The sequence below is a fragment of the Dipodomys merriami genome, unplaced genomic scaffold (assembly GCF_024711535.1).
Source record: "Dipodomys merriami isolate MVZ:Mamm:240054 unplaced genomic scaffold, mDipMer1.0.p SCAF_19, whole genome shotgun sequence".
Lineage (NCBI taxonomy): Eukaryota > Metazoa > Chordata > Mammalia > Rodentia > Heteromyidae > Dipodomys > Dipodomys merriami.
In genome coordinates this window covers 22,112,645-22,125,663 of record NW_027203270.1, presented here as the reverse complement: position 1 = coordinate 22,125,663, position 13,019 = coordinate 22,112,645, and the positions used below count along the sequence as shown (strand labels likewise).

The window sequence follows — 13,019 nt, the reverse complement described above, 5'->3', positions numbered from 1 at the left end:
CTGACCAGAGGGAAGGAAGTCAAAAGCATGCCCACTTCCCCATCCCTGTGCAAACCATCTCTTTCTGGCCCAGGCTCTCACTTCTGGACTGCAAGCTGAAAGCGTGGCCTTTACTATGCTGCTCACTGATGCATCCCCAACAAGCCTGGCACAGTGGTGCAAAAGCGGTTGCACAAATTAACACATTCCCATCACGCCTGCCATGTCCAAGGCAACTCAACACACTACCAGGATGCCTGTTATCTACATCCTCAATGTTACGACCCATTTGAAACTGGAGTAAAAAGCAGGAGGCTGGGAAATGCAATTCTTAAAACTTATTTAATATCCTTTCTCCACCACACCTCCTGTTGGGAAATGCCAAAAGTCTGGCTGGGTTTAATCACAAATAAATATACATTTTTATTATTGTGTAAATTAAACCAACATTGTAGCACTAAGGAACTATCCTTGGAGAAAGTGAAACCCATCTTAACAAAGAACTCCTAAATAATACCAAAGCCCGAAGGTATGGACACTGTGTGCTTTCTGGGTCTGAACCATACAGTAGAAAGATGCTTTGCCCAGATTTAGCCAGGCCCTAGACCCAACCACAGCAAGGAGAGAAGAGAACACCCTTCTTCGGGATAAGAGAGGGAAAGGCAGATTACAGATCAAGTCCTGAGATTCACAGGCATGCCCAGACAAAAACGGGACAGGAAATTAGAGAAGGCTAAACATTTTTTTTTTTTTTTTTTTGGTCCAGTCGTGGGGCCTGAACTCTGGGCCTGGGTGCTGACTCTCAGCTCTTCAGCTCAAGGCCAGCGCTCTACCACTTAAGCCACAGCGCTACTTCCGGCTTTTTTCTTTTTGCTTTATGTGGTGCTGAGGAATCGAACCCAGGGCCTCATGCATGCAAGGCAAGCACTCTACCACTGAGCCACCTTCCCAGCCCACATTTGGCATTTTTTTAACCTTAAAAAGTTCAAATTAAAAAAAAAATTAAACTATAAGGTCACTGGAAAAGAAGAATAAAAGGCACAAACTTAACTTTATTTTTGGCAATTCTGAGGTCTGAAACAAAGGTTCCTGTGTGCTTGGCAGAGGCTTTACCACATGAGCTGTACCCCAGTCTACAAACAGAATTACTGTGAGTTTATACATCATCTTAGCTCCATCCACTTCTTCATGAATGTAGACACCACCCTTTTCAGCCTTCTGCTCAACATGTGAGAGGCCATGGCTAGTCTTTGTGTAACAGCAGGAAGGAAGGAAGGAAGGAAGAAAGGAAGGAAGGAAGGAAGGAAGGAAGGAAGGAAGGAAGGAAGGAAGGAAGGAAGGAAGGAAGGAAGGAGGGAAGGAAGGAGGGAGGGAGGGAGGGAAAGGAAGGAGGGAAAGGAAGGAGGGAAAGGAGGGAGGGAGGGAGGGAGGGAAAATGAACAGAGAGAGAGAGAGAGAGAAAGAAAGAAAGAAAGAAAGAAAGAAAGAAAGAAAGAAAGAAAGAAAGAAAGAAAGAAAGAAAGAAAGAAAGAGAGGGAGGGAGGGAGGGAGGGAGGGAAGCAAGCAAGCTACAGGAAGTGATGAAGGGGGCAAGTCTAATCAAGGTACATTGTATGCATATATGGACTTGTCAGAATGACACTACCTGTCCCCCTGTAAACTAATTGATACCAGAAACAACAATTAAAACTAAAAGGCTGTGTTGGAGAAGTACTGCTTAGTGGTAGAAATCTTACAAGCAAGGCCATGAGTTTGATATCCAAGGGGGGGAGGGAGGGGGTCCTGACATACTCCATGCACATGTATGTATGTATAAATACATATTTCAATAAATAGTTTTTGATGGCTTTAAAAAATAAATAGCTTTATTAAAGCTGAGGGCACTAAGGCCTGTAGGGGTGACTTACTTCCTTCAGAACTCCAAATGACAAGATGTACCTATGAATCTCTCTCAGTCTATAGCACTCCGTATTCAGTTGATACTGAGAAGAGTGGGGCCAGGCCCACTAAATAAACAAGGATCCTAGAAAATGTATCCTCAGTGGTATTTTTCACATGTAAAAGAAACACTAGAGTCATGAGTTATTTAAGAGCCTTCTGCCCTTCCTGACACCCCTCCCCCCGCCAAGGCCCGAATGCTACATCTTTAAATATTTCTGTCTGAGCCCTCTTGCCACATATGTCAGTAACATTCCAAGCTGGCTACCACATGTTCAGACTCTGGCTTCCTTCCCTCTCCTGCAGAGTGCTCTGCTGTTTCAAGGGTACGGTGGGGCCACACCATCTCCATTTCAATTCTATCTTCAGCTGAACACACATCTGAGAAATAATTTTTTAAAAATTTAGTTCTAAAAGAAACATTTATGTTGAAATACTTATTTCCTTGAGATGATTTTTAAAAATTCTACTTGCTGCATCTCAAATGTGTTACATAAGGTATATGTGTACATGTACACACACACACCCCAACCCCTAGCATATATCTTCCAAATTTAGGGGATGGAAGAAGGGTGTTTCGTGCCAAAAGATCTAACAGAAGAAAGCTTATGTGCTGATCAAGTTTTAATAATGTGGTTAACAAGAAATGTATACCATTTAGCAAGCACACAAAGACTGAGGGTGGAAACTACTGAGGGCCAGAGTATCCAGATTCCCAGCCAGTTTTCTGCCTACCTTTGGATACTTCTGATAGTGACTACATTCAGTGAATCCAGGAGGACTGCATGGACAGATGAACCTTTATTTAAAAAAATAGCACTTCAAATAAATTAAAAGGGACAACCGTCAAGTGTTCAAATTGTGAAGAAATATTTGAAAACCCAGAGACTCCAAGCTGCAGTCTTCTAACCTCATTCTTTGTCCAATGGCAAACCACGCATCTCAGTCCTCCCACTCCATTTTTCCCTCTTGAAATGAGGGAAGCAATTCAAGCAGGAGACCAGACGGAGGAGAAAGCTGCATTTGATTGGAATGAACATTGCCACGTACTTGCTAATACGGGTTTCACTTTATAACCAAATGTATTCTTTCAAAAATAAAAAAAGGGGGGAGGGAAGCTGCATGTTTTTAAAAATTGAAATTATTTAGGGATAAAACACTAACTCTAGTGCCTTTAACGGGCAATAGCAACTTTTTTCCTCCGAAGTCAAATACCATCCCCAGCCGAGCCTTTGTGCTACAAGCTTTTCAGGAGATGTTACCTAAACTTTATTAAAAGAAAAGAACAAGTTTAAATATAGACACTGGACTAGCCCAGTCTGTATTTTCAAGTCCACATTCTTCATCTGAAGCAATGCATCAGGGACCCCCCTGAGTCTGCATGTTTTCAAGTTCACAGTACATGGAACCAGTTTTTTCTTTTTAATTTTTTCCTCACTTAGAGCAGCCACACACACAGTGGCTGTTGACGCCGGAACCTCGGGCGGGGCCTTTTCCTATGAGGCCTGGCCAGAGCTGCCCAAGATTTCTCCTCAATGAGAATCGATGCTGTCATGCTCTATGGATGGGAAAAAAAGCAAGAAAATAAAAGCACCTGGTACAGGTTTCATGAGATCCATTCGGATTCGCTATGTTCCAAACCCGCTGCTGAATGCCATTTGTCCACTTTGTGTGTTAAAAGTTTGTGTCCTTGGAATCAGTCTCAATTCGAAGAACTGTTATTGGACGCCCCAGAGGTTGATGCAATAGCAGCTCCAGCAGGGCTACTTGTGGAGACTGACTTTCGGATGTGAGGCAGCAAGTAGGGGTCACAGGCCAGCTGCTGGACATCAATGCGATCTTCCTTTCGGTAGGCCAAGCATCGTCGGATAAATGCCTGCAAAGGAAAGTTTCTTGGAGAAGACTGAAGAAAACAATCCTGGTGCCCTACAAGGATCCTGAGGTTGTGGATCTGCTGCCAGGGCCTAGATAAAATATCTCCATAAGAGAAGAGGCTCAAGGTCTTTCCTGAAAGTCACCAGAAAACAGATCTAGGGAAGAAAACTAAACGGAAGCCACTGTGGCCACCGCAGCAACAGCAGCAAACTTCTTTGCTGCTATGGGCTGCCCTTCCCTCACACTAAGGGGACTAAGTCATTCCAGAATGTAGGTAAGCTGTTGTTGGGCCTCCCCAATTCATCCTGCCCCCAAAGCACTAACACCAACTGGTCTGCATATGAACAGTTTTTGACTACGTGGTCCTGCCTGGACAAACCATGGCCTCATGTGAACTTCCTGAGAAGAAATTCTATACTACCACTACATGTAGTGTAAGGACACCAACAAAACTGAAATTATAATAGGCTGTGGAAAGCTTTTTCTATATACCTCATTTCCCTGAAATGTAGTTAAGCAAATGATCAGGCAAGCACCTAAGCAGCAAAGAAAACTTGAATAAGATTAGATCCATAAGAACTGCAGACATCAAAATATACTACACTGTGAGGGGTTTTGACACAGAATTCAAATGGAAGGCTTCCTTTCCACTTAAGTATGAAAGACTACAGATGTTCTACAACAGCTGAGTGGATCCAAAAAGTGTGATACCTATGCATAATGGAATTTTATACAGCCATTAGAAAGAATAGTATGTTGTCATTTACAGGGAAATGGACAGACCTAGAACAAATCATGTTAAGTGAGGTAAGCCCAACTTAGAAAGACAACAGTCACATTTTCTCTCATATGCAGATGCTAGATCTAAAATATCAGGACACAATAAATTATACAGATCGCTAGGCACTTACATACAGTAAGGCCAAAGGAGGATACTCTCAGGAGAGGAACAGATACACACAATGCCTAGGGGCATCTGATGATACAACATAATATTTATCAAAATGAGCTCCAGGAAATGAGGTTTTTTTCTTTTTTTTGCTGATTTTGCTTTCTTTCCTTTTTGTTCTGTTTGTTCATTTATAAGTCTTTGGGAGTGTGAGGAGAGGCACAGAAATGGAGGGGCAAAGGATGAGCAAATGCAGCAATGGTACTCACTGGACACTATGTTGAAAATGAACTATACAACTTGAGGCTGAGAGGGAAAAACTGGAAAGAGTAAGAGAAGGGGTAACAATGACCAAAAAGAAATGTACTCTACCTGACTTATATAACTTTAACCCCGCTTTACATCACTTTTATAATAACAATAAACAATTTTTAAGTGTGAATGTAGCCTTATTTCTATAACGCTTATCAAAAAAGACAAATTTTTCTTTTTCTACTTCTTCCTATTTTTTCCAACCAGACAGTTCTCTTTACTCAAAAGTTCTATATTCCAACTATTTTAAATGACTGAACCAGTTTTTTAAAAAAATCTAAAATGTCAACATCACCTGGCCCAATTTTACAGCAGGTAGCAATGATGCGCCAATGCAGTAGGCTCACTGGTGATGACAAATGGGCCACTCTGGTAGGGGAGTGTTGACAAAGGAGGCTGTGGGAGAAGGGCAAGTGGTAAATGGGAACTATACTTTATATTGTTTTGCTGTAAATCTAAAACTGCTTTAAAAGTAAATCTTGGCTAGAAAGCGGTGGCTCACGCCTGTAATCCTAGCTACTGAACAGGACAAGATCTGAAGAGAACGGTTCAAAGCCAGCTGGGGCAGGCAAGTCTGTGAGACTCTTATCTCCAATAAACCACCAAAAAAGCCAGAATTGGAGCTGTGGCCCAAGTGGTAGGATGCTAGCTTTGAACACAAAAGCTCAGGAACAGTGCCCAAGGCCAGAGTTCAAGCCCCAGAACTGGCACAAAAAAGCTACTCAGGAGGCTGAGATCTAAGGATTGCGGTTCAAAGCCAGCCCAGGGAAGAAACTCCATGAGACTTTTATCTCCAATAAACCACTAGAAAACTGGAAGTGGTGCTGTGGCTCAAGTGGTAGAGCGCTCGCTTTGAGCCAAAGGGTGCAGGGACAGTGCCCAAGCCCAGAGTTCAAGCCCCACGACCGACCCCCCCCCCAAAAAATATATACATGAAACAAAGTATTGATTACCATGTTTAGTTGACAAATAAAAAGCACAATGCCAATTCTGATTTTCCATGAAGACACAGATGATTGATTAAAGTATTTGGAAGATAAAAACAAATTCATAAAGTAACTGGGCCTTAAAAATGAACCTTTCTTAGTGAGAATCTAGAGTTTAACATGTAACTAGAGTTTAACAGGTTCTCTCTTGGGTCAGATACTAGTCAAACAAATGCCTTTGAATTTTTCTCTACACAGGTGCCAATGTAGGCTCTTAAAACAGCAGTTTTAAGATCATGTAGCTGCCCTGATTACACCCTCTGCTTTCCACCCCACAGTTCACAGTGGTTCTATGCCTCTTCTATTCCATGCCTCTCTGCTCTGCCTGCTCAGTGGACCCATGAGTTCATTCATGCATCAGAGCTATGCTTGTTCCTGTCTTTGCAAAACACTAGTCCCCAAATTTACACCTGACATGCACTATCACATCGTTACAGACAATGCTCAAAATGTCACTTCATCATCAAGGCCCCAACCATGCCATCACAAGGAGTTCCCATCTCCCTACCTTAGTACTTTTCTATTGTATATTCCATTTGGTCCTTAACTCCCCAAACATAGGATACTCTACAGAAACCAGTCTGAGTATCCTTCCTATAACCTAAAATGCCTGGTATAAATTTCTACCAAAGCAGCTGCTTACCCTTCCCTGACCTGCCCCATCCCTACAGCATCTTTGTGCATTCAAAACCCCACATATCAGCAATCCTTTTACGGGACTTGAGGATGAGGTGGGCAGACAGTAGAAAGCAATAGTTTTCTGTCCACTGTTCTTAGAAACATCAATTCATGCCTACCCTACTGTTTTTTAATTACTGCTGAATCTCTTATCAAATATTCCATCTACTACCATCCAAAGCATTAATATAGAAAACAAGGCAGCAAGGTAGCTATTTCTCGTAGTAATAAATAAGTCAAACTTACTTTTGCTTCAGGTGTTACTACTGGCTTTGGCGGGAACTGTACTTCAGTAGCTTTAAGAATAGTATTCTCTTGTAGAATGTCTTGCTGAGACTGGTTATGGCCAAAAGGCTGTCATATAAAAACAAAATAAAACAACAAATAAAGGTGGGCTTCTGGTGAAATTAAACAGAACACAATCCAGTAAGGAAAGAAGACATCTCCCAACCATGCCTAGGAGCCCTAGAACTCTAGAGACCTCTCTTCTAATGCTCACCTTAAGGGAGCTAGGCTTGGAACTTTAAGGACTAGGTCAAAGCTGAACAGGGACTGGAAGTAGCATCTCCTATCTCAACTTCTGTTCACAGCAAAGAAAAGGAAGTCAGACCAGAATCTGCAACCTTTTAGACCCCAAGTAATAGCTTTAGGCCTATGTATCCCACATATACCAATGGCCAATCCAGGTATAAAAAAGAGACAGAAAAAGAAATTTAAAATAGAAAGCTAAGGAGAGAATGAGAACAAGAAAAATATGCTAGAGTTACTTTGTGATTTCAACTGTGGCCTAAGTTGCAACTTCCTAATATTAATTCTTAAAAGTAAGTTCAAACTGGGCACTGGTGCCTCACACCTGTAATCTGTAATCCTAGCTACCTAGGAGGCTAAGATCTGAGATGCAAGGTTTGAAGACAGCTCGGACAGAAAAGTCCCTGTGAGACTCTTATCTCTAACAACTCAAAAACCAGAAATGGCACTGTGGCTCAAAGCGGTAAAGCACTAGCCTTAAACAAAAGGAGCTCAAGGACAGCACCCACACCCTGAGTTCAAGCCCCATCACCAACCAAAAAAAAGTTCAAGATTACTGTCTTGTCTGTAGTATTTTTATGGACAGACTAAAAAGTTATTTCTAGATAACTTCTACTACTACCACTACTATCAGCAGCAGTTTAACATTTTCGAAAGAGTAAATAATAAAGCTCCACTAGTTCTACATAGTTTTCCTATATTGGAGAGTTAGGATACAGAAAAAACCTGGGAAGAAGATATCACCTGAATTAAAAGCTTGGTCTGGGGAGTGTCATCCAAATATTAAGAACTCAGAAGTTTTATTTACAGGGTGTGCTGAGGCTGGAACCTAGGGCCTTGTACATGCTAGGAAAATATTCTACAAGAGTTACATCCCCAGTCCTTACATCTCATTATCCATTGAGTCTGACCTTAAGCAGAGAGAGAGAGAGAGAGTGAGCAAGAAAAAGTGTGAGAGCATGAGTACACATCTTCTTATCTTGGTCTCCTGAGTGTTAGAATCACAAGTATCTACCTACCTACCATGCCTAGCCAAGGACTACTTTCTAACACCACTTTTCTCAGTATATAGTATTTTCTCTCTTCTCCTCTAACTAGTAGAGTAGTTAAAAATAAAGTGGAGCTATTCTGAATTTTGGTTCTTGGGATCCTAAAGACTGACTCTTGAAGCCGCACACTGGTGGGTTCACACCTGTAAACCTGGTTATGCAGGAGGCTGAGATCTAAGGATTCCAGTCAAAGCCACCCTGGGCAGGAAAGTCCATGTGACTCTTACCTCCAGTTAATGAGCAAAATTTGGAAAATGGAACTGTGGCTCTAGCCTTGAGTGAGAAAGCTAAGGGACAATACACAGCTCCTGAGCTTAAGACCCAGCACTGGTATACACAAAGAAAAATGGCTCCTGAGAAGATTGTTTTCTTTTCTGGGGGAGTATCAGGATTGAAAATTGTTCACAACAAATTTTAATTTCATGTCTCTATACATATTTATCAGGATTGAAACATGTCTTGGATCTAACTGAAAAATAACTTGTTTTCAATAGCCCCAAATAATTCTTTAGTTACCCGACAGCCAAGAACTTATGCTTATACATAAAATTTTATTTAGTTAGTTTTTTGGTGGTACTGAGGATGAAACCCAGAGATTTGAGCTTGTTCCCAGACTCTTAAGCCATGCATCTGGATCCTTTTCTTATTGGCCGTTTTCAAGGTAGGGTCTCACTTTACCCCAAAGGTAGCCTGGACTGAGATCCTCTCAGTTGAATTCCCCCATGTTTTTGTGCCTAGCCATTGGATGAGATGGAATTTCGAAAACTCTTTTTTTTCCCCTCTTCACAATCTCAAATTTTTATGTCTTTTCACTCTCCCTTTTTCTAAAAAAAATTTTTATTTTTTTATCAGTAAGTAGTTACACGAAAGGCTTCAATTCAACCTGCCAGTTTGACTATATTACATCTTGATCAATGTCACCCCTTCATCATTCTCCCCCTTCTCACCCTCAAAACCTTTTATACTTGGGCTGGGCTGTAGCTCAGTGGCAAAGTGCTTGCCTAGCAAGTGCAACGTCCTGGGTTCCATCCCCAGTACCAAAAAAGAGAAGACAAAAATAAAACAAAACAAACAAACAAACAAAAAGTTAAAAAAAAAACCAAAAAACAAAAAACTCTTTTTTACTGGCCTTAAACTGTGATCCCCCAATCCTTACCTCCCAAGTAGCTAGGATTACAGGTTTGAGATACCCAGTCTGACCTTAAAATCTGTATTTTCTTTAAATCATTAGTTTCAGGATTACATTTAGTAAAACCCAATGATTAGCTCCAAGGACCAATCCACACTGAAGCACTGTGGACACCTTCTACCCAGGAAGGAAGTGAGGCTACTGCACTGTCCTTCTTCCTTACCTTTCTTCCATAAAGACACTGGTAGAAGATCACACCCACTGACCAGACATCTACTTTATTTGAGATCTTTGGTGGCTCTTTCCCAACCACAAAACATTCTGGTGGTAAATACCTGGGAGAAAAGAGAAAGAAAAATGTGCTTAGAAAGATGAATACAGACATGTACAAAAAGGCTAAATGCAAGTCAATGAAAAAACACAAACTTAGGGAGGTAGCAACATCCTTGGAAAACATTTCTCAATTATAGAAACAGGTCAATATTGTCCCTAGTCCTCCTTCACTTACTTTTTTAAAAAATTTACTTTATTATCTTTAAGTAGTTATACAGAAGGTTTCAAATCAACATGCCAGTGTCACTCCATCATTCTTCCCCATCTCTCCCCTAGCTACCTTTCACGGAGTTAGGCCTAATCTAGGTATCACTCAACAAGGTTTTGTTCTTTGTGCTTGCTAGATAAGCATTCTACCACTAAGCTATAGCCACATCACACAATGAGTTTTTAAAAGGAATGAAGGAACAGAGGAAAGCAATTCCTTTCTAAGATAACTTCAACAAAAAATATCATAATATAATTAGAAATGATGTTGGTTTCTTTTCTTGTTGCCTAGAAAAGGAGAGTTCTCTAAGATCAACATTCATTCATCCATCGATCCATTCATTCATTCTCATGGTACAGGGGGCTGAATCCAAGGTCTCCAATGAACTATGGTCTCAGCCCCTAAAGTTAATCGATGTTTTAAAAGTATAATGAGTGCAGGATTTAATACACATCTCTAAAGAGAAATGTTTTCTGCCTTAAGGTAGACTCTTGGAACTCTCTATTAGAAAGCATGCCAATTTAAAATTGAAGGTGACATTAAAGTCTACATTATCAGAAGATATTTTATATTTCCTACGTTAAGGGTGATGAGGCTTACTGGAACACTAACAAATAATGTAGAAAAAACCATGCAAACTAGCAGTTAGCACAATTTGATCTAAATTCTTTCCCTTCTGACCATTAGTCTTTGAAGAACCCAGGGAACAGCAGACCACACCAAATTGTATGGTGTGGAAGGTAAGCGCCTCTGGGCATTTAGGAAATCAAATACATTCTCTTACAATCTTAGCCACAGCACATCTAGGAGACAGAGTCCTGAAGATAACAGATCAATTTCTGCAGATTTCATGTGACAAAATCCATTCTACACAAAAATCTTTATTTTGGATCCTGCTGTGTTCCTAGTATAAAAATCTAAACTTACAGTTTTAAAGAATCACAAAAAATGTTTCATCTCTCATTCACCAGCTCTCCCAAACTTCAGATGACAGTGTTTCTTTTGTTTTTTTTTTGGCCAGTCCTGGGGCTTGAACTCAGGGCTTGGGCACTGTCCCTAAGCTTCTTTTTGCTCAAGGCTAGCATTCTATCACTTGAGCCACAGCACCACTTCCAGCTTTTTCTGTTTATGTGGTACTGAGGAATTGAATCCAGGGCAAGCACTCTGCCACTGAGCCAACTTCCCAACCTTCTTTTCTTTTTTTAAAAAAAGAAATTTAGTGTCATCTTTATCTTTTGTTTTTCTTAAGACTGCTGGATGGTTAAAACCACTGACTAGATTATTTCACAATAAACATTTTTAGTTTAAACACACTGTGAGAGGTGCAAATACTTCCCATGCATGAGGCCTTGGGTTCAATCCCAGCACCAGAAAAAAACAATGCAAAACAAACCCATACTTAAAAAATATATACAAAAACAAACAAAAAATTAGCTAGGCATTATGGTACACTTGCAAGTCTGAGGCAGAAGGAGAGTGAGGTTTGGGGGAGAGAGAAAAAGAGAAGAAAGAGAGCGTGAAAGACAGAGGTGTGCCTGCCACTAGCACTCAGGTTTAGTTCTTGATTTTTTTTTTTTTTTTTTTTGGTCCGGTCGTGGGGCCTGAAATCTGGGCCTGGGCTCTGTCCTTCAGCTCTTCAGCTCAAGGCTAGCGTTCTACCACTTGAGCCACAGCACCACTTCCGGCTTTTTTCTTTTTGCTTGTGTGGTGCTGAGGAATCAAACCCAGGGCCTTATGCATGCAAGGCAAGTGCTCTACCACTGAGCCACCGTCCCAGCCCTAATTCTTGATTTTTTAACACACAGAAGTTAAATATGGTTTCTTTTTTGTGCCAGTTCTAGACTTGAACTCAGGGTCTGAGTGCTGTCCCTGAGCTCTTTTTGCTCAAGGCAAATTCTACCATTTGAGCCACAGCTCTACTTCCAGCTTTTTGTGGTTAACTGGAGGTAAGAGTCTCGTGGACTTTTCCTGTGCAGGCTGGCTTCAATCATAATCCTCAGAGCTCAGCCTGCTGGGTAGATAAGATTAAAAGTGTAAACCACCAGTATCCAGCTAAATATGATTTTTTAAGAAGTAGCAAATAAAATTTTGATTCTAAAAATGACCATTTTGCTGGATTTATAACTTTTGTGGAGGTGGTAGAGAAAAACAGGGGTTGATGAACTCATCCAAAGACAAGTGATAACTTAGTAAGATTTTTAGAATGTAAGACACCACCAACTTGACAGTTCATGTCTGGTAAATTATCCCTTAAATCTCAGTTTCTCCATCTGTAAATGAAGAAATAAACTAGTACTTTACCCAAATAACAAAGAAAACAAGTATTCTCATTGCCTACCAAAGACTTTGGGAAAGAGAATAGAAGACATCTTTGACAAAAGTGTATTAAAACAACAACAACAACAACAAAACACACAGCTGCATTTCCATCTCAATGGAAGTCCTCGTATAGAAATGATACTCAAGCTATAACCTAAGCTCACTGATCTTAAAAAAAAAAATATCATCAATGTAGAATAATGGAACAACTAAACACTGCTAATAGTTACTTAAATTGTTCTATCCACCTAACCTGTTTATATGTCTTTGGGTCATATAAGAGGGTAACATATTGACGATGGTGACTGTGACAATTGTTGTAGAGAGAGTCTTTAAGTCTTTATAAGAACACATAAAAAAGTTTTCTTACTTTTCATCACAAAAAAGGACTCATAATCAATAGAAGGAACACTAAGATGAACCCCCAACTGAACACCAGCTAGCACCATGTGGCCAACCTTTCCTCACATACACCCTTCATACTACCCTAAACAGATTACTCTGAAATAAAATATTTTTATTTAAATTTCAATTCTAAGTATTTTTTTTCAGAGGCGGGGGGGGGGGGGGTGGGCTGTGTGGCCTGGGCACTGTCCCTAGCTTTTTTGGGTGGGAAGATAGGGAAGTCCATCCTGGGGCTTGAACTCAGCCCGGACATTGTCCTTCAGCTCTTCAGCTCGAGGCCAGCCCTTTACTTCTTGAGCCACAGCGCCATTTCCAGTTTTCTGGTGATTAATTGGAGGAAAGAGTCTCACAGACTTTCCTGCCCAGGCTGGCTTCAAACCTCCATCCTCAA

The 13,019-nt window shown here is 40.8% G+C and overlaps 1 protein-coding gene across 4 annotated transcripts in view; it reads right to left on the bottom strand.

Moving 5' to 3' along the window:
• Positions 1-2,699: 2,699 nt before the first annotated feature.
• Tlk2 (tousled like kinase 2) overlaps positions 2,700-13,019 on the bottom strand; it is a 107,413-nt gene continuing 97,093 nt past the window's right edge. For 3 of the 4 annotated variants that reach the window (XM_070027709.1, XM_070027706.1, XM_070027708.1), the window contains 3 exons: positions 9,587-9,698; positions 6,904-7,011; positions 2,700-3,793 (listed from right to left, as the gene is read on the bottom strand). In XM_070027709.1, coding sequence (XP_069883810.1) covers positions 3,620-3,793; positions 6,904-7,011; positions 9,587-9,698 — 394 coding nt within the window. In that variant the 3' untranslated portion in view covers positions 2,700-3,619. The other variant, XM_070027707.1, reaches the window with a different exon arrangement.